The sequence below is a fragment of the Schistocerca gregaria genome, chromosome 5 (genome assembly GCF_023897955.1).
Source record: "Schistocerca gregaria isolate iqSchGreg1 chromosome 5, iqSchGreg1.2, whole genome shotgun sequence".
NCBI lineage: Eukaryota > Metazoa > Arthropoda > Insecta > Orthoptera > Acrididae > Schistocerca > Schistocerca gregaria.
Genome location: NC_064924.1, coordinates 293,328,469 through 293,351,415, shown reverse-complemented (window position 1 = coordinate 293,351,415; position 22,947 = coordinate 293,328,469). Strand labels below are relative to the sequence as shown.

The 22,947-nt window shown below is 45.1% G+C and overlaps 1 protein-coding gene across 1 annotated transcript; it reads left to right on the top strand.

Moving 5' to 3' along the window:
* The first annotated feature begins 1,552 nt into the window (after window positions 1-1,552).
* On the top strand, window positions 1,553-18,300 carry LOC126272665 (putative odorant-binding protein A10). The gene is made up of 2 exons (XM_049975678.1): window positions 1,553-1,916; window positions 18,083-18,300. The coding sequence occupies exons 1-2, from the start codon at window positions 1,586-1,588 to the stop codon at window positions 18,226-18,228; spliced, it is 477 nt and encodes a 158-aa protein (XP_049831635.1). The 5' UTR covers window positions 1,553-1,585; the 3' UTR covers window positions 18,229-18,300.
* The last annotated feature ends 4,647 nt before the right edge of the window (window positions 18,301-22,947 follow it).

The following is a 22,947-nucleotide window of genomic DNA, read 5'->3' as shown; positions in this document are numbered from 1 at the left end:
GCTATATAAAAGAGTGCTCAGTGAACATAAAAGGGAGAAAAAAATCTACCATCATTGTTGTACCAAGCATAAGGTACGATATATATTTTAGTCATAATAAATATTTGTTCTGGAAATATTGAATCATGTAGCAGCGCTTATTCCTATCATCTCCTCAGTATTTTTTTACTTTAATTATTCACATTACAGACAACAAGATCAGCAGTCCAATGCGCGTGTTACAAAAAAACTGTTTTATCGTCTTCTTGCATCAGCTTTAATATTGAATTCCCCTTTTGTGTGATGTTACAGTTTTTGCGCCCTTACGAACTTTCTGGTCCCTTAGGAAATAGTTTTGTCAGAATAATAACTTCACAACCGGGTATGATCGTATCTACGATCATGAAGTAATTAGAAAGACGATAATGCAATTTCTTAATCATTAGCACGCTAGCTGTGACTGCTTCAACCCACGCGAAACTGCAAGGAAAGACTATTCACATTTCATTATGCAATATCTTATGACAATGGTCAATCCATGATTCTTACGCCAATTGTGATTGATAAAACAGTAAACGAAATCTCAAATTCCAACTTTTCCATTGAATAACAACTTCACTTTTATTTTATTGCTCTCGCTCGGGCATTATTGCGGTTTATTTGCAGTATTCGTAACGTCAAAACTGAAAATAAAAGGAGAAGTTACCGCAGAGGAATTCGACCCCAGGACCCTCGTGTTGCCGCTCTGTAGTCTTTCCGCTGCTTGAGCCACTGTCTGGAATCTACTCCAACATAAATGGCTCATGACTCGTCCTACCCGTTCCAAAAATACTATTTTTTCTGAACGCTTTGCCAACTGAAGCTCCCGCTTCTGTGACTTTCACTTGTGTGAAAGTTGGGCAAAATCGGTGATTGCGTGTAGGCACGATCCCTTTGTCAGTTGTGATTTGCAGCCGGACAGGGTGGCCGATCGGTTCTAGGCGCTACAGTATGGAACCGCGCGACCGCTACGGTCGCAGGTTCGAATCCTGCCTCGAGCATGGATGTGTGTGATGTCCTTAGGTTACTTAGGTTTAAGTAGTTCTAGGTTCTAGGGGCCATTTGAACCATTTTTGAACCTTTTTTTGTGATTTGCAGACATTGCAGTCAGTGGAAATGAAATGCTTAACAGCTGAAAAACGCATTGTCATCGTTAAAACAATATACAGGGAAAGTTCTTTAGTGAAACTTCGCATATTGCGTACATTTTCAGTTGTTAAAACGTACCGGCTACAATGACAACTCCGTTGAAAAGTTTCAAGAAAATAATTCAGATGGCAATACCGGCTTGTCTGCTGAAAATATTATTCCAGTAACTGAGAGAATAGCCAAAAGATAAACCTCGACTTGTCGTTGATCAAAAGAAATGATAATTTCGAGGAGCACGATGCAGCGAATTTCATCGAAGGACTTTCATTTACTCACTTACATGGTTGATCTGACGTAACAACAACTACTGTCAAACGACCATTTGCAATAGCTCGGGCCGCAGTAGAAAGTATTTATCGTATTTTCCATCAGCGCGTCGCCCCGTGCCTTGGGGTGGAAAGCGCGCATTAGCACCAGGATGCGGCCGGGGAAAGCGTACCTGACGGGGGGTGAAAGCGCCCCTTCTAGAGATACCCCGGCCGGCGCCCGAGCCGCAGTCCACACGATGCCGCTGCCCGCGTCGCTGCTGGTGGTACTGCTGCTGTGCGTGTCGCTGGGTCCGCGCGCCGCCTCCGGCCGCCCCCAGGCGCCGCCCCCGCAGCCGGTGTCGCCGCACGTGCTGGCCGCCGCCAGCAGGGGCAGCACCCACCACCTGGCCAGGGTGCTCTCCGACGACGGCTTCGTGCGCCGCCAGCTCGACTGCGTTCTGGGCGACGCCCCCTGCGACGCCATTGGACGCAATCTCAAGCGTGAGTACGCCTGCTCTGCCGCGCAGGCTCGTACACAAGTCTTAAGCGTACATGCTTTGGGCCATGTGTGAAATACCGCACAACTAATAAGCATTACTTTTATGGGCTGGGCGGACCTCTCACCCTTTTGGATCATCAGATTCTGACTTGTTTGATGCCTCCTCCTCTCCCATACTAACATACACTGGTGAGCCAAAGAAATTGGTACACCTGCCTAATATCGTGTAGGGCCCCCGCGAGCACGCTGAAGTGCCGCAACATGACGAGGCATGGATTCGACTAACGACTGAAATAGTGCTGCAGGGAACTGACACCTACCTCCTGCAGGGCTGTCCATAAATCACTACGAGGGGTGGTACTCAAGCCTGAACAGCAGGTTGCAAGGCATCCCAGATATGCTCAATAATGTTCATGACTAGGGAGTTTGGTGGCCAGCGGATGTGTTTAAACTCAGAAGAGCGTTCCTGGGGCCACTCTGTAGCAATTCTGGACGTATGGAGTGTCGCGTTGTCCTGCTGGAATCACCCAAGTCCGTCGGAATGCACAACGGAGGTGAATGGGTTGGGGTTGGGTGGGTTGGGTTGTTTGGGGGAGGAGACCCGACAGTGAGGTCATCGGCCTCATTGGATTAGGGAAGGACGGGGAAGGAAGTCGGCCGTGCCCTTTCGAATGAACCATCCCGGCATTTGCCTAGAAGGATTTAGGGAAATCGCCGGTCGGGGTGGCCGAGCGGTTCTGGGCGCTACAGTCCGGAACCGCGCGACCGCTACGGTCGCAGGTCCGAATCCACCCTCGGGCATGGATGTGTGTGATGTCCTTAGGTTAGTTAGGTTTAAGTAGTTCTAAGTTCTAGGGGACCGATGACCTTAGAAGTTAAGTCCCATAGTGCTCAGAGCCATTTGAACCATTTAGGGAAATCACTGAAAGAACATGAATGGATGCAGGTGATAAGACAGGATGCTTACATACCTGTCACCTGTCAGAGTCGTATCTAGATGTATCAGGGGCCCCTTACCACTCCAACTGCACACGCTTCACACCATTGCCGGCCGGGATGGCCGAGCGGTTCTAGGCGCTACAGTCTGGAACGGCGCGACCGCTACGGTCGCAGGTCCGAATCCTGCCTCGGGCATGGATGTGTGTGATGTCCTTAGGTTAGTTAGGTTTAAGTAGTTATAAGTTCTAGTGGACTGACGACCTCAGAAGTTAAGTCTCATACTGCTCAGAGCCATTTGAACCATTTGCACCACACCATTACAGAGCCTCCACCCGCTTCAACAGTCCACTACTGACATGTAGGGTCCATGGTTGTTCCATACCCGTACACGTCCATCCGCTCGATACAATTTGAAACGAGATTCGTCTGACTGCGCAACGTGTTTCGAGTCATCAAAAGTCCAACTTCGGTGTTTATGGGCCCAGGCGAGACGTAAAGCTTTGCGTTGTATAGTCATCAAGGGTACACGAGTGGCCTTCGACTCCGAAAGCCCATATCGATGGTGTTTCGTTGAATGGTTCGCACGGTGACACTTGTTGATGGCCCAGCACTGAAATGTACAGCAAATTGCGGAAGGCTTTCACTTCTGTCACCCTGAACGATTCTCTTCAGTCGTCGTTGATCCCGTTCTTGCAGTATCTTTTTCTGGCAGTAGCGACGTCGGAGATTTGATGTTTTACCGGATTCCTGATATTCACGTTACACTCCTGAAATGGTCGCAAGGGAAAATCCCCCCTTCACCGCTACCTCGGAGATGCTGTGTCCTATCGCTCATGTGTGGATTATAACACCACGTTCAAACTCACTTAATGTCGATAATCAGCAATTGTAGCAGCAGAAACCGATCTAACAACTGCGCAGACTCTTATTCTCTTATATAGGCGTTGCCGCCAGCACTGCCGTATTCTGCCTGTTCACATGTCTCTGTATACGCATGCCTGTACTAGTGTCTTTGCAGCTTCGGAGTATTTCTCAGATATTAGCCCATGGCACCCAACATCGTCGATGATTTGTAGCATATATTCTAATCTTTGTCTTCTCCTACAATTTTTACCCTCCCTGTCTCCCTCAAGTACTATGAAAAGTATTCCTTGACGTCTAACACATATACTACCATGCTCGCCATTATTCTCGTCAGTGTTTTCCACATGTTGTTCTCATCACTGCTTCTGCGGAGAACCAATTCAGATGTTTTATGTTATCAGTACGTCGAATTTTCAGTTTCTTCGGATCGTTTGACCTTGAATATAACATACTTAGTTCAGGATGCTCTACAAACTCTCGTATACGCTGCTGCTGTTACATTTTATTATAAACTGTAGCGAGTGTGGCCTTACCTAGGTCGTTCATCCGTGGCCAGAAGAGTTGTTCTTTTATGTTGAGCTGAGCTTGGTGCAAAATGACTGACAACACAAGCGGACGGAGAAAGCACTTTCTTGAAAATTTCTAAATTTCTGCCAAAAATTTAGCACTTCTGAAATTTCCGCGTAACGTCATGTGCTAAAGCAGGCCTGGGAAAGCCAAAGGAGCCAGTGCCCTGTTTTCCCCGAGGCCAATTTCCTGGGAAAATGTTTTTGAACACACAGTTCATGGTGTCAGTCTAACCGGATATTTTGTCATGTTTCACAGCTAGCAAACTGATAATTAATCACCCTGTCCGTGAACCCTAGAACACTTAAGAGGGAATACGTTAAATTATTACTAAACCATCGTAAATTTTGCTACTCCATATTTTGCTCAAAGGAAGTCATGATTTATAGTTTATGCACTAGTTAACTACAATTATAAGGTTGCCAGTGATATGTCACATAGAAAATAAATATAAGATGTCCTGTTTTACACGCTGTTCTGACAATACCAGACTGGTGGGAACCGCGAATCGGTACCAGCTGCAATCGTAAATTTTACGAGAGTTTAGTAATCTAGGGTTAAGATACTCTGCCAACAGTTTGTTTCAGCCTGCTTCCATCTGCTAAGAGCATAGCACATTACAGCCGAATCAGGGTACGTCTGCTGGCTCACTTACGAAGACTGCACAGTGCGAATGCCTTTGCAGTCGACTATACTGCTAGTAATGTTCAGACTCGTGGAAGTTGATTCATTTTTCCTAGATGGGTTCACAAGCATATAAAATTTTTAAGGACTTCACAGTCGTTTTTGATTGTTAAATTTATTTATTGTTGAAAACCACAACTGCCATTTCTTCCCTGAGCCATTTTGAAGTATAAGATTCAAAAAATTTCGATCGTCAGTTTTTTTTTAAATTTTGACATGTGCTGAAGCACAAAATTTTCAGTGTTTTCTTGTTGAAATTTTTCACTAACCACACCCTGTTTTACTGATTATGGGGTTATCTATAACGTAGTATTCCCTGAAAGAGCTTAAAGTTTTGCGCTTCACTGAACGCAAAAACTACAGTATCAGAGAGTCACACTTGGCTCAGCCATTTCACACAGATACACTATGTGATCAAACGTATCCGGACACCTAACTTACAAGTTCGTAGCGCCCTCCAACGGTAATGTTGGAATTCAAAATGGTGTAGGCTCACCGTTAACCTTGATGACAGCTTCCACTCTCGCAGGCATACGTTCAATCAGGTGCTGGAAGGTTTCTTGGGGAATGGCAGCCCATTCTTCACGGAGTGCTGCACTGAGGAGAGGTATCGATATCGGTCGGTGAGGCCTGGACGAAGTCGGTCTTCCAAAACATCCCAGAGCTGTTCTGTAGGATTCGGTCATGACTCTGTGCAGGCTAGTCCATTACAGGGATGTTATTGTCGTGTAATCACTCCGCCACAGGCCGTGTATTATAAACAGGTGCACGATCGTATTGAAAGAGGCAATCACCATCCCCGAATTGTTCTTCAACAGTGAGAAGCAAGAAGGTGCTTAAAACATCAATGTAGGCCTGTGCTGTGATGGTGCCACGCAAAACAAAAGGGTGAAGCCCCCCCCCCCCCCCCCATGAAAAACACGACCACACCATAATTACCACCGCCTCAGAATTTTACTGTTGGCACTACACACGCTGGCAAATGACGTTCACCGGAAATTCGCCATATCCTACTATCGGATCGCCACATTGTGTACCGTGATTCGTCACAACGTTTTCCCACTGTTCAGTCGCCCAATATTTACACTCCTTACACCAAGCGAGACGTCGTTTGGCATTTACCGTCGTGATGCGTGGCTTATGAGCAGCCGCTCGATCATGAAATCCAAGTTTTGTCACCTGCCGCCTAACCGCCATAGTACGTGCAGTGAATCCTGATGCAGTTTGGGATTCCTGTGTGATGGTCTGGATAGATGTCTGCCTATTACACATTACTACCCTCTTCAACTGTCGGCGGTCTCTGTCAGTCAACAGACGAGGTCGGCATGAACGCTTTTGTGCTCTACGTGTCCATTCACATTTGCACTTCACTATCACATCGGAAACAGTGGACCTAGGGATGTTTAGGAGTGTGGAAATCTCGTGTACAGACGCATGACACAGGTGGCACCCTATCACCTGACCACGTTCGAAGTCCTTGAGTTCCGCGGAGCGCCCCAATCTGCTCTCTCACGATGTCTAATGACTACTGATGTCGCTGATATGGAGTACCTGGCAGTAGGTGGCAGCATAATTCACCTAATATGAAAAACGTATGTTTTTGGAGGTGTTTGGATACTTTTGATCACATAGCGTACCTCGGTTGAAATGCAGTGATGGTTCAAATGGCTCTGAGCGCTATGGGACTTAACTTCTGAGGTCATCAGTCCCCTAGAACTTATAACTACTTAAACCTAACTAACCTAAGGACATCACACACATCCATGCCCAAGGCAGGATTCTAACATGCGACCGTAGCGGTCGCTGGGTTCCAGACTGTAGCACCTAGAACCGCTCGGCCACTCCGGCCGGCTGAAATGCAGTGATGACATAGGCTCAGTCGTGGATGAGGCAGGTGGTAGCTTTAGATTTGTTCCCAGGATACCGGGAACATTCAAAGATTGTACGAATGAAATTGCTTGGAAAGCACGCGTGTCACTCAGAATTCTAGTCATAATACAGAGTGAGTCACCTAACATCACCGCTGGATGTATTTCGTAAACCACATCAAATGTTGACGAATCGATTCCACAGACCGAACGTGAGGAGAGGGGCTAGTGTAGTTGGTTAATACAGACTATAAAAAAATGCACAGAAGTATGTTTTTAACACAAACCTACGTTTTTTTTTAAAAAATGGAACCCCGTTAGTTTTGTTAGCACATCTGAACATATAAACAAATACGCAATCACTGACGTTTCTTGCATTGTAAAATGTTAATTACATCTGGAGATACTGTAACCTAAAGTTGACGCTTGAGTACCACTCCTCCGCTGTTCGATCGTGTGTATCGGAGAACACCGAATTACGTAGGAATCCAAAGGGAACGGTGATGGACCTTAGGTACAGAAGAGACTAGAACAACACATTACGTCCACATGCTAACACCTTTTTATTGGTCTTTTTCACTGACGCACATGTACATTACCACGAGGGGTGAGGTACACGTACACACGTGGTTTCCGTTTTCAATTACGAGGTGGAATAGAGTGAGTCCCGACATGTCAGGCCAATAGATGTTCAATGTGGTGGTCATCATTTGCTGCACACAATTGCAATCTCTGGCGTAATGAATGTCGTACACGCCGCAGTACATCTGGTGTAATGTCGCCGCAGGCTGCCACAATACGTTGTTTCATAACTTCTGGGGTTGTAGGCACATCACGGTACACATTCTCTTTTAACGTACCCCACAGAAAGAAGTCGAGAGGTGTAAGATCAGGAGAACGGGCTGGCCAATTTATGCGTCCTCCACGTCCTATGAACCGCCCATCGAACATCCTGTCAAGGGTCAGCCTAGTGTTAATTGCGGAATGTGCAGGTGCGCCATCATGCTGATACCACATATGTCCTCGCGTTTCTAGTGGGACATTTTCGAGCAACGTTGGCAGATCATTCTGTAGAAACGCGATGTATGTTGCAGCTGTTTGGGCCCCTGCGATGAAGTGAGGACCAATGAGGTGGTCGCCAATGATTCCGCACCATACATTTACAGTCCACGGTCGCTGTCGCTCTACCTGTCTGAGCCAGGGAGGATTGTCCACAGACCAGTAATGCATGTTCCGTAGATTCACTGCCCCGTGGTTTGTGAAACCCGCTTCATCGGTAAACAGGTAGAACTGCAACGCATTCTCTGTTAATGGCCATTGACAGAATTGCACTCGATGATTTAAGTCATCACCATGTAATTGCTGATGTAGCGACACATGAAACGGGTGAAAGCGGTGACGATGCAGCACGCTCATGACACCACTTTGACTCAGTCCACCGGCTCTCGCAATGTCCCGTGTACTCATGTGTGGGTTCATGGCAACAGCAGCTAACACACCAACTGCACCCGCTTCTCCTGTGACGGGCCTGTTACGGACCCGTTTGCGTGCTACGACCATACCTGTTGCATACAGCTGGAGGTAGATGTTTTCAATGTGCGGCACGTTGGATGCTCTCTGTCCGGGTACCGTTCTGCATACAACCTGCAGGCTTCAGCTGCATTTCGTCGACACTCGCCATAGATGGGTATCATCTCCCCCTTTTCAGAGTTCGAATACACCATGGTCACAGTTCCTACAACACTACACTATCACAGGCGTCTGGTAACACGGTGTACTACAGTTGGTCTGCGTGCGGAGACGAATGCAGAATAACAATAGCAGCAAGCGCTACATGCGGACACTGCGACAGCTAGACCAAACCACAACAGTGCACTACAGCCACACCCGTAAACACGGTCGTCATCGTAAACATGTCCCTGCAGATGCTGCTCGCCGACCGTGGCCCGTGTTTGTTACAACATGCAACTGAACGTCGGAGGTTTCAAGCGTCAACTTTAGGTTACAATACCTCCGGATGTAATTAACATTTTACAATGCAACAAACGGAAATGATTACGTATTTTTGTTTATATGTTCACATGTGCTAACAAAACTAACGTGGTTCCATTTAAAAAACGTAGGTTTGTGTTAAAAAAACATAGTTACGTGCATTTTTGTATGGTTTGTATTAAACAATTACACTAGCCCCTCTACACTGGACTCGCATTCGGGAGGACGACGGTTGAATCCCGTGTCCGGCCATCCTGATTTAGGTTTTCCGTGATTTCCCTAAATCACTCCAGGCAAATGCCGGGATGGTTCCTCTGAAAGGGCACGGCCGACTTCCTTCCCCATCCTTCCCTACTCCGATGAGACCGATGGCCACGCTGTCTGGTCTCCTTCCCGAAACAACCAACCAACCAACTAGCCCCTCTCCTCACGTTCGGTCTGTGGAATCGGTTCGTCAGTATTTGATGTGGTTTACGAAATATATCCAGCGGTAACGTTAGGTGACTCACCCTGTATATGACGTAAGCGGGGGATATTGAACGTATACAAAGAAAGGCAGCAAGAATGGTCGGAGGTATGCTGGACCCACGTTAGTGTGTTACGGCAAATGCTGAGGTGCGTGAGCTACCTGGCACTTGGTATCGGACGCCAACTATTACGCAAAAACCTATTTGCAATGTTTCGAGAAACAGTATTAAATGAGGAATCTAGGAATATGAGACAGCTTCTGGGGATCACGAATATACGCGAATTCTGTACACAAGCCCTAACTGGCTTATCGGTACCGACGGACCAGAGTGTCATCCTTCCCAATGGCGTCGCCGGCTGGGAAGGCCGAGCTGTTCTAGGCTTTACAGTCTGGAACCGCGCGACTTTTACGGTCGCAGGGTTCGAATCCTGCCTCGGTCATGGACGTGTGTGATGTCCTTAGGTTAGTTAGGTTTAAGTAGTTATAAGTACTAGGCGACTGATGACCTCAAAAGTTAAGTCCCATAGTGCTCAGAGCCATTTGAACCATTTGAACCAAATGGCGTCATTGGATGTGATATGGGGGGAGGGGGTGGCGATGTGAAGTCACCACACCGCTCTCCTGTCCGTTGTGTTTTCCTGTCCATGAGTCGCTACTTCTCGTTCAGGTAGCTCCTCAGTTTGCATCCCGAGGCTGTGTGCACCCCGTTCCAGTCCTCCCACAAACGAAAATTCGTCAACAGCGCTGGGCTCGAACCCGCGCCCTCAGCTAAGGGGGCGGAGCCCACAGAGATAGGATTAGAAAAATCACAGCGCGCACGTAGGCATTTAAGCAATCGCAATCTCTGCACTCCATACGCCAATCGAAAGGAAAGAAACCACGAGTTGACATCGATCTTCTCTTTCTCGCAAGGATTTTTGACGAGGGCTGGCCCTGGAGCATCCTGTGAACAGGCGAAGCTCATTTTTCTCTGATGGGCGAGGCGAAAGCACAGAATTGCCGGGGATCTTCACTGTGAATGAATTTCCTCTGTATGGTGAACGTGTCATCGGATGGTGTGGCTCCACGACAACGTTCGTTATTGGCGCATTCTTTTTTGAACAGGCTGGCGCTTAAGGGACAAAGACGTGCTGTTTGACAGGCCAGCGTTACTGCGATATGTTTTGCCAGCATGTCATTCCCTCCCTACAGGAGAGAGACGAATTGAACTCAACAGTTTTCATGTAAGATGGGCCCCACCACACATCAATCGTGAATTTCATCTGCTTCTCCGAAACGCATTTGGAAACGATCGAATTATCATCCGATTGTTTCTAAATGCTGAGCCGGCACGATCACCTGATGTTACTCCCTGTGATTGCTGATGGTGGGGATACCTGAGGGACAAGGTTTACCAGGAGATCACTCGCACGTATGCTGATCTGCAGCCCAGCATATCAAGAGAGGTTGTCAGCATACATACGGACATGCTTCCTTCTGCTGTGAACAATGAGAACCTGCGCTTTCAGACTCTTCTGGACACTGCTATTGAGCCCCTTTTGCAGCAGTAATGGTACCGGTATGTAATGGTATGATGTACCGTAGCACCACATTAAAAGTGTTTCAATTGAATTGATTTTGCGTTATTTCCCTTCCCCATGCCCTTGACATTTTTGCTACCAAGTATGGTTCTCGCTTGGTAATTAGTTTCCATTTTATAACGCGTTAAATAGGGAAAGTTTAATTATAGCCACACGGTATTTTACTCAAAAATTAAATTGCGCTTTCTTATTAGAATACCCGGTTTCCCTTTAGCATACTGTATACACACAACAAAAAATGTTCAAATGTGTGTGAAATCTTATGTGACTTAACTGTCAAGGTCATCAGTCCCTAAGCTTACACACTACTTAACCTAAATTATCTTAAGGACAAACACACACACCCATGCCCGAGGGAGGACTCGAACCTCCGCCGGGATCAGCCGCACAGTCCATGACTGCAGCGCCTCAGACCGCCCGGCTAATCCCTCGCGGCTACACACAAGTAAAATTTCGTTGTTTTCTATTCTTCTTGGTGTTGCAGTACTTACGTCCAACAATTTGCAAGATACATCTAGCGTAATGATCACTGAGCAAAAATGAGAGAAATCGACCGACATGGTGAGATACCGACATCCTTTCTTCTCGCGTACCACTCGAAAATGAAGTAGCAAAAGCGGGGTAAGAAGAGTGAATGGACCTGGTGTAGTATGTATCCTCCCCGATAACCAGTGCGACGGCTTGACGGGTACAGACGTACACTATCTGACCAAAAGTATCCGAACACCTTTTAATGGACAGTAATGCAGGATGTTTCCATCCTTCACTTTTATGACGGCTTGAACTCTGTTGGCAACAGTTTCAGTGATGTGTCTCAATGTCGGTGCAGGAAAGGCAGCCCAATCTTCCCCAAGATCGGAAACCAGAGAAAGTGTTAATGTGGATGCTGGGGTCTGGAGTGAAATCGACGTTCTAACTCATGCCAAAGTCGCTCCAATGGATTCAAGTCGGGACTCTGGCCAGGTCTGTCCATTTCACGAATGTTATTCACAAATCACTGCCTCACAGATGATACTGAATGCAGCGGTCCATTGCCATGCTGATAAAGAACTGTTGCTCTGCTACAAGAAGTGCGCAACGCTGTACTAATGTGTCCATATCCTTCCGTATTTAGCGTTTTCTCATCTGCAATAGTGGAACCACACACTAACCAAAAAAACACCCCAGTTCCATAATACCAATTACTCTGTACTCCACTACTGGCTCTAGCCATAATGGCAGATAACGCTCTCCAGGCATTCGACAAAGCCAGACGCTTTCGTCGGATTGCCACAAGGTAGAGCATGATACGTCATTCCAAGTCATTCGTTTCTAGTCCTCCACAGTCCTGTGGCGCCGCTCTTTACAAAAAAAAAAAAAAAAAAAAAAGGTTCAAATGGCTCTGAGCACTATGGGACTCAACTGCTGTGGTCATCAGTCCCCTAGAACTTAGAACTACTTAAACCTAACTAACCTAAGGACATCACACACATCCATGCCCGAGGCAGGATTCGGACCTGCGACCGTAGCAGTCGAACGGTTCCGGATTGCGCGCCTAGAACTGCGAGACCACCGCGGCCGGCGCCGCTCTTTGCACCACCTCAAGCGTCACCTAGCACTGATAACGGAAATGTATGGCTCATCAGGAGGTACTCGACCATTGTAGCCCTTTCTTTTTAACTTACTTCGCCTAGCTGAACTGCTGGTAGAGCTTTGAAACTCACGAGTGATTGCTTGTTCTGAGATTATTTACAACCGTCTCCCGCAATTCTCGACGGTTTTTGTCCGTCATTACTTGCTGTCTGCCTGGTCTTGGTCTAGCTCTGATTGTTCCTTCGCGTCTCCACTGCACTTTCACACCACCAACAGTCAACTGGCCAACTTTAGAAGGCTTGGAATGTCCCTCATAGATTTGTCCCTCAGGTGACAAAAACAGGTGACTATAATCCCTTCATCATAAGAATAAACCTGATGTAAACAAACACAAACGCGATGATTGGTCAGAAGCCGTAGCACACGTTCACTGGTGTTGTTACGCTCTTGGAAGTAGGTTCTACTAATGTCTTAGATATCTTATTACTAAATTACGTTAAATGAAACTTTAAGATATTCAAATGTACACTATTGGCCAGTAAAATTGCTACACGAAGAAGAAATGCAGATGATAAACGGGTATTCATTGGACGAATATATTATACTACAACTGACATGTGATTACATTTTCACGCAATTTGGGTGCATAGATCTTGAGAAATCAATACCCAGAACAACCACCTCTGGCCGTAATAACGGCATTGATACGCCTGGGCATTGAGTCAAACAGAGCTTGGATGGCTTGTACAGGTACAGCTGCCCATGCAACTTCAACACGATACCAAAGTTCATCAAGAGTAGTGACTGGCGTATTGTGACGAGCCAGTTGCTCGACCACCATTGTCCATAAGTTTTCAATTGGTGAGAGATCTGGAGAATGTGCTGGCCAAGGCAGCAGTCGAACATTTTCGGTATCCAGAAAGGCCCGTACAGGACCTCCAACATGCGGTCGTGCATTATCCTGCTGAAATGCAGGGTTTCGCAGGGGTCAAATGAAGGATGGAGACACGGGTCGTCACACATCTGAAATGTAACGTCCACTATTTAAAGAGCCGTCAATGCGAACAAGAGGTGACCGAGACGTGTAACCAATGGCAGCCCATACCATCACGCCGGGTGATACGGCAGTATGGCGATGGCGAATACACGCGTTTCCAATGTGCGTTCACCGCGATGTCGCCGAACACGGATGCGACCATCGTGGTGCTGTAAACAGAACCTGGATTCATCCGAAAAAATGTTTTACCATTCGTGCACCTAGGTTCGTCTTTGAGTACACCATCGCAGGCGCTCCTGTCTGTGAAGCAGCGTCAAGAGTAACCGCAGCCATGGTCTCCGAGCTGATGGTCCATACAACTGCAAACGTCGTCGAACTGTTGGTGCAGATGGTTGTTGTCTTGCAAACGTCCTCATCTGTTGACTCAGGGATCGAGACGTGGCTGCACGATCCATTACAGCCATGCGGATAAGATGACTGTTATCTCGACTGCTAGTGATACGAGGCCGTTGGGATCCAGCACGGCGTTCCATATTACCCTCCTGAAACCACCGATTCCATATTCTGCTAACAGTCACTGGATCTCGACTAACGCGAGGAGCAATGTCGCGGTACGATAAGGCACAATCGCGATAGGCTACAATTCGACCTTTATCAAAGTCTGAAACGTGATGGTACACATTTCTCCTCCTTACACGAGGTATCACAACAACATTTCACCAGGCAACGCCGGTTAACTGCCATTTGTGTATGAGAAATCGGTTGGAAACTTTCTTCATGTCAGCACGTTGTATGTGTCGCCACCGGTGCCAACCTTGTGTGAATGCTCTGAAAAGCTAATCATTTGCATATCACAGCATCTTCTTGCTGTCGGTCAAATTTCGCGTCTGTAGCACTTCACCTTCGTGGTGTAGCAATTTTAATGGCCAGTAGTGTATTAACAACCATCAACGTTTTTCGTAATCACGCTTTAGCTACGTAGTTTTTGTTTCAAAAATCGTGTATAGTCACAGCCTCTGCAGCGTTGTGCTTTGATTGTCGTGCTGTTGATGCGCAGTCTGACAATGGCTGAGGCTTCTTTCTATTCCGTAATGAAACGCTCTTGCAAAACGATTATAAAGTGACGAGAAGTAGGCTGTTCTTGATGTTTTTCATAAATTTACGAAGATATTCGGCTTTGAAGTTTTCCCAGCGATGTATATAATGCGGTTGATTAAGAAACATCCATTGAACGTGTAGCGCAGTCGGTAGCGTGACTGAACGTGAATGCGGTTTTCATGTGTTGGTTCAAATCACCCCAGTATCATTTCTCGTTCATTTTGAAATACCTAACTCACGCCGTCTTTCGGCCACGACAGGCCATTCGGTACCATCCGACCGCCGTGTCATCCTCAGTTGCTCTGTAAGAGCAACTGTGTTCTCATTTCCTGCCATTACCAGAAGCTCCTAATTTTTCAGTCCTTCTTTTTGTGTAAAAACTACGACTTCCGAATTATGCAGAAACTTCATATTTATTTAGGACATGCCTAAAAGGAGCATGCCAACGGGCGAGAGTGGAAGATGCAGAGCTAGACAGATACAATTTTTGCGTAAAGGAATGATAATGCATCTGTTTTATTTAACGATAGTAATATTAATACGTGAGCATCAAAAATTGAAGTACCGATTGTTAAAATTAATTATTCCAGGAGCCAATGAAACTTATATAATTCGAAAGGAACTTTGCTGTAGATGAGCTCAACAGAAAAAAATCACATGTGTACATAAACGTTAGGAGAGGTAAATGGAAGTAGACACAGTTGAGAAGTTTTCCTTTGTCTCTGACATTGCTGCCAACTTCTACTACGCGTAACGATCGGGTGCTACTGTAGAAATGACACACGAAAGTAACAACGTTTCGTGAAGTTACATTCTAGGGACGTTCATTTTTAAATGTTGCAGATAGTTCATTTGCAGTAACACATGCATACTGGACAGCTACAATACCGCAGCTGCTATAATTCATTTGCAGTAACACATGCATACTGGACAGCTACAATACCGCAACTGATACACCGTTTATGTTGTCAAAAGTGGAAAACTAAACGTCGTAACGAAGCCGTCGGGGACAATAAATGTTGTTTATTAGCGTTGTTTTTTCACTTTCTTTGGTCTAAGAGTAAACGGAACTACTTCTGTGTTCGTTTGACGCCATCACCACAAAATTTAGTGTGTTCCTGATTTTCAGTATCTTCATTTTGAGTAACTATAACGTCCCTTATTATAAGGAAACTATATTTATTTTAGGCTATGCCTGCAAGAAGAACATTAACGGTTTGGACTGAAAGACGAAGAGCTAGAGAGACACAATTCCTATGTAGAGAAAGTAATAGGAGTAATGCATATGTTGAGAACGATACTTCTACGACATTCTGAAAGATACATTTAAATGTGCATTGAGCATAATTCCAAATAAATTTGAGAACTGTAATTCCGGTTTGATGAATATGGTTCAAATGGCTCTGAGCACTATGGGACTTAACATCTTAGGTCATCAGTCCCCTAGAACTTAAAACTACTTAAACCTAACTAATCTAAGGACATCACACACAACCATGCCCGAGGCAGGATTCGAACCTGCGACCGTAGCAGTCCCGCGGTTGCGGACTGCAGCGCTAGAACCGCACGACCACCGCGGCCGGCGTTTGATGACTATACAGTGCGCATTTTGTAATGCAAATTATTTTGCGTCTGAGATGACTTTACGTGATAGAATGGCATTCACATTGTTTTGTCATAAGGGAAAAGTTAATTTGCTGCCATTAACACAAAATTTATTTTTCAACGCAGTGTACCAAGGACTCACTTCAGATGATTGAACAGTTGAAGAGAAATGAAAGAATTATTTCTAGAATACACGTTGCTACAACGGAGAATTTACGACAAATCAGTTCTGCGACTAAAATTTCAGACGCTTTTATGATTCATGACATTTGCTATCACAAATAGGTCCACTGACGCGACTCGTTGAATTTCGACCACAGGGGTTTTTAATCTGCTTTGGGGGTCGCTAATACCACGCATAAAACTCTCGTCTGCCATAGGGAAACCTGGTGAGACAAGAGAGACGAAAGTACATCCACTCTATCACCGGGGCTCAAGGCTTGTAGAATTTGATAGAACCACAAACAATCGCATGGATCATGATATACGGCTACGATAAGATTAATCAATCATCAAAAGTGTGCCATAGCCACACATTCACTATTTGTATGAGCAGTTCTTGAAAAATAAGCAGCGGGATATTTGTATCTAACTTATAATCCACTCGTGAACTCAATATCAGGAATCTAATTAGGTTACCGAAATTTATCCGACGAAAAGCTCATGTCTCAGAATGGACACTGCCTAATAGAACTTAACACACAACCTGCAGTGATGCGCTTACCATCAAGAAGTCGGTACTGTCGCTCATCGGAAGCGGATTTCCTCCAACGGCACTAGTCGTGATGCTGCTAACATCCAGCGTCCTGCGTCTGCCTCCTCCACAGTCCACCGGCCAAGAGCCTCGTACTTCTGAATCTAAAACCCGGATAAATCCGCTACTTCTTTCCTAAGCTCCGCTTAGACTCTGCATAAGAAAATGCTTAAGCCAGTGTGCTGGCTAATCACGTACAAGCAACAATTGATCCGCCAGTCAGGTGCGAATCTGTTTTCATTTCATACCATCTCTACATTAAATTTTGGAGTTTAGCCAGTGGGAGAGAGAGAAGCTGATTTTTTGTCATCCCCTAACGAGCCTAAGTGGAAATTTTCCACGAACAATTTCTACAGAAATAGAAAAGGAACAAGAGAGACAGTGCGTGTTTGCGGAACCCAGTTTGGTGCCAATTTGTCGTGGATTTTGGATTCTTTTAGAAGGTTTTTTTGCCGTTAAACTACAAACAGTGCTTCTCTTTCCACTGTCTATCCCAAGACATGTTCAAGCATCTACTGGGAAGATATATTCATTCAGCCCAGTCTCTTCTGGTGCCACCAAGTCGGCCCATCTAATAATGACCCATTTCAGACAATCGAAAGTGGCGTACGTAACTTTACGTCTAACCTCTCTGCCGCCGCTTTGTTCAACACCTGGAATTCACCTAACATCACCGGAGGAACGTGTAACTATCTCCTATTGTCACGGAGCGACAACCTCTCCCCCGATAGCACGGGCCACCGCCGAAGCGACGTCGCTGCGTATACAAAACTCACTTCACAAGGACTCGCCCCATCCGTGTCCTTATTCAGGCCTGAAGCCAAAATCAAGCTTTAAGTTAAGACTGCTCACAGTCAGCTAAGGCGAGGAACTCGATCCACATTAAAAACAGACGGCCGGACGTGAGAAATCTCATACATGTTCTCCCACAACTGCTTCTGATAATTTTCGTTGTCTTACCCACTCCCTTCCCGTTAAAGGGGGCGGAAATTAAACAAACAGCGTAAGCGGAGGTTGCTCTCAGTGTAACAGCTCAGTTGACGATTAGCTGGACCCTTGGAAGTGTTTTTTTACGCTGCAGACCTGTTAATTGTGATCCTCTCAGTGTCATTTGCTATTGTGATGGAGTTGGTGCTAGACCGTGTGTTCGCTTGATACATGTTGGACACGGTGTTGCAGGGGTGATTCCCGAGGTGGTGCTGAACGAGTGCCGGCGGTGCTCGCCGCAGCAGGCGGCCAGCGCGATGCACCTCATGGACTTCCTGGACAGCCGACACCCCGGCGTTTGGCAGGCCGTCCGGGAAAAGTACTCCAGCGGACGGTGACCGTCGCAGTTCTACCTATATAACACATTTCTTTTTCTATCTTTTTCTAATAAAACTACATCTAAAAAGCAAAAAAAATTTGTTCGGAATGTGTTCCCACCACCATACTCCTAACGACGGCAAAACGTCTCCAACGGACCCTCAAGACTACTGATCAGTCGCTGTGTTATCCTCTGCCAACGGCGTCACTTGGATCGACAGATATTATCAGTTCGCTGAAACATTTCATTGGAGCTGTTCGTCAGTTTGCGCCAAAGTGTTAAAATCAACCCATTCGTTGGCGTAACTATACCTCGAGCAAAATAGTAAAGTGTAGCATCAGAGGGCCATGGACGCCTGCAGAAATTTTTCCAAGAGGTTTATACAGCTGATTCGGCGAGTTTGAAAACCTGTAGCCGGCCGCTGTGGCCGAGCGGTTCTAGGCGCTTCAGCCCAGAATCATGCGGCTGCTACGGTCGCAGGTTCGAATCCTGCCTCAGGAATGGTTGTGTGTGCTGTCCTTTTTCGTCAGTAAGGTTTACGTAGTTCTAAGTCTAGGGGACTGACGACCTCAGATTTTAAGTCCCATAGTGCTTAGAGCAATTTGAACGATTTGAAGATATGCCCCAAGAACTAAGTTTAACGAGAAGTACCCAAAACTTACTCTGCTTCAAAAGATTGATATCTATATACTCAATATTTGTTTATTTCTAATATTTTTAATAAATGTCATATCTAGTTCGAAAAAAACAGACACCAAGTATATAACTAAGGTGGGGGCAGTCAACGGTCACTTCAGTGTGGATCCACATCACGCTCGAACTCTTATGGGAATCCGCAAAATGCCGTAAGTAATGAGGATAATGGGGCACTACGTCAGTAATGTCTGGATGAGCTGAGAATTTGCGTCTCTCGGGAGGCGTACTAGTGTACTCCCTGCAGGTGTGATGATAATTGCGTCTGGATGGCGCAGTGGTTTGCCGGCACGATGGCTCAGCGTGTTCGGTCAGAGAGTTAACTGCCCTCTGTCATACAAAAACTGAGTAACTGGATCAATGATTAACTTGAACGGGTGCCATGCGACGTCTGCCTCGAACAAATGCAACGACGAATCACAAACGAAATGAATGTAAAGAAAAAGTGGTATGCACATCTACCTACTAAGCAGGAGACCAGAATTCAAATCCTGTTTGGGTACAAATTTTCAGTTTTCCTCGTTGATTCAAATCGATACCCACTGGCAGTTAATGTCATTAATTCCTCTGTCTTGAACGTTTTAAGGTAGATTACTTTGGTACAAGCACAGAAAGCATATTTAAATTGGTTTCTGACTCTTCATACTGACATTTCCACACTACTTAAACTAACTTATGCTAAGAACAACACACACACCCATGCCAGAGGGATGACCCACTAACCACGCGGTTTCGGTTTGATGAACTTCTCTCTTGCTTTCTAATCTGATTTGTATTTCTTTCTGAGGAATTGCCTAAACATAACGTTAGTATTCATTTCTTCCGCTGGTCCTACAGGTATCTCTACTTGAGTATTTGTTACTGTGCTTGACTGTCTGCCGTCTCATCTAACCCTTTTGCCTCCTGCACATTGTTGCTTCTCGGCACCTCTTTTGTTGCTTCTTCTATCAACGCCATTTCGGTGCGTTTTAATTTTGTTTGTGCCCTGGTAAGCGTATACTGTCACCCAACCGGTACCTCTTGTCGGAAGACTGCTGAACTGGTCTAAACGAGCGGTGTTTGTTTGACAATTAAAGCCTGTGGGCCATTTTCAGTAAATAAAATGTTAGTTATTGTCACCTAACTGCCTGACTATTAGAACTCTTCAACACTGTAATACTGTTCTTCCAATGTGTATGTATGAAGAATGTGCCAACGGTTACAGTAATGAATGAAAAGTCGCCATATTTTCTCCTGTTTCTGATACATCAGATTAAATCAGAAACGTCACAAAAATTAATCAAATGTTGCCATCTTTTCACCTGTTACTGATGTATCAGAATAAATAAGAAATTGGTCCGTAACGAATCGCCAAGGAACGCACGGCTACACCGCCCGACCGAATAAATTAGGAACGAGGAAGCATATACATTGAACTTATGTCTCAGATTTACTCTTCATGACTTTTTACTAAGGGAATTTTACACGATAACGCAATGAAATGACTGCGATTAATATCACAGCTTTCTGTGCAGAACAAAATGTATTTAGTTTTATTATTATTAGCTCCCAGAATAATTCCCGCTGTTCTAATATACTTTGCTGATAACTACACTGAAGTGCTGTCATTTCTATGTTATTCAGCCTTTATATAACACCTTCTGGCAGATAAAAAATGTACGCCGGGTTCAGACTCGAACTCGGGACCTTTGTCTGTCGCGGAGAAATGCTCCATAGACTGAGCTACCCGAGCACGATTCAGGATCCGTCCTCACTGCTTTACTTCTTCCAGTACCTCGTCTCTTACCTTCCAAACTTCGCAGAAGCTTCGTAGAAGTTCCATATCAGCGCATATTCCGCTCCAGAGCGAAAATTTCACTCTGGAAACATCCCCGAGGACGAAGCTAAGCCATGACTTTGCAATAGCTTTTCTTCCAGGAGTGCTAGTTCTGTAAGTTTTGCAGGAGAGCTGTGAAGTTTGGAAAGTAGGAGATTAGTTGCTATCAGAAGTAAAGCTGTGAGAATGGGTCGTGAGTCGTGCTTGGAACTCTTGCCCCGAAAAAGGCAAAGTTCCCGAGTTCGAGTACCTGTCCGGCACAAAGTTCTAATTTGCCAGGAAGTTTCATAACAGCATACACACCTATGCAGAGTGAAAATTTCATTCAGCTTACATATAGGTTGGTGTACACACTCGTCTGTGTGTTGTGAAACCGGCTACCCAAAGACGTAGGGTCGTTTCTTTCACCTGATGTGTACGTACTGCGGTAGAAGACGGTCATTGTCGTGGTACGACAGATGTTCTGCTGCCCTAAAAAGCTGACAATATGCCAAAGAATTGTTTCGTAACAACAGAAATTATCTGAAGTATGTTAATGACTTAAACTGCTGCTTCGTTGCACAGCACAGCTGCTAAAACTACACTGTCTCTGGTAAACCTCAAAGTTTTTATTTCTTCTCTCTACACTATAATTTCCTTTCCAAATTTCTCCTTGGTTTCTTTTAGTGCTTGTGAAATATATAGATCGAGTGACATCTGGGATGGGTTACAACCCTGTCTCACTCTTTTCTTGACCATTGCTTCCTTTTCTTTTCCGTCGATTCTTATAACTGCACTCTGTTTTTTGTACTACTTGTAAATAGTCTGTGGCCCCCTGTATTTAACCCCTGTCACCTACAGAATTTCAAAGAGAGTGTTCGAGTCAACACTGTCAAAAGCTTTCTCTACGTCTACAAATGCTATTAACGTAGTTTCACCTTTACTTAGTTTGTCTTCTAAGATAAATCGTAGGTTCAGTATGGTCTCACATCTTCATGTTTGCGGAACCCACACCGATATTCCCCAATGTCAGCCTCTACCAGTTTTTCCATTCGTCGAAAATAATTCGTGTCAGCATTTTGCAACATGACTTTTTATGTTGATGGTTCGGTAGCATTCACAGCTATCAGCACCTTCCTTCATTTGAACTTGAATTGTTACATTTTTCTTAAAGTTTAAGGGTATTTCGTCTGTTTCAATATCATTTATTGAATATTTTGCACTTGTAGGTACACACAAAGCAGTGCGTACTTCACAAAATTTTTGTTGCCGGAACGCACTTCTTCAACCATACCATTCCCCCCCCCCCCCCCCCCCCCCCCGTCCACCGTCCCATCCTCAGCCATAAAAATCATGAGTTTCGATATCTCAAAACCTGTGATAAAACTTACAATGAGAAATCATTTTTTAAAAGATACTGTTCTGAAATTCAGGTTTTTAAAAGACATAATTTCTTATAATTTGAATAAATAAAACCACAAGATTTAATATAAACAACTGGTGCTACCTGCGTTACTTCGCTCCCAAGCTCTGCTCGATATATACTGCCCAAGTTGGTAGTCTACGTGACTATGACGTCATGTCTTCAACTGCAACAGCCACAAAATTCAAACAGTTGCACTGTACCTTCTCTGTGAACGTGTGTCCAGTATTAATTAATAAAGCATTTAGCGATGAATGACGATGAAATTCTTGGCCGATGGGGGTGGAGTAAAATTCCTACTTCCCGAAGAGTTAAGGAAAACAAAGATACGGTGTGACATGAGACTCAGAGTTAGATGTTTAGTAAATGCTTTAAATGACATTTGTCTGCTACTCACTGAGTTATTTAAAACTGGATTGATTTAAGCTACAAATAAGAAACACATTCGAAAAGGAACGTTTCTAATAAGTCTTCACTAATTATTAATTCCGTGTGCTATTCGCAGCTGACAGGTGCGTGACGCCTATTTCAAATCATCGGCGCCGACTCGTTCCAGTGAACTTAAAAAATCCCTGTGAGGTGCCAGAACGCCGTTCCGACTGAAATCAACTCCTCACATAGATATATTAAAATATTAACTACACCCTATTGATGTTCCACGACAATATACCACCAAATAATTGAACAATATTTTCCAACATATAAATTCACATCGCAGTAATGTTGAGTTTACGATGGAGGTGGGAGGAGAGTTAGTCAACTTCTTGGACCTTATCATTCACATTAGTAAGCAGAAGTATTTCTTTACGATATACAGGTAAGCAACT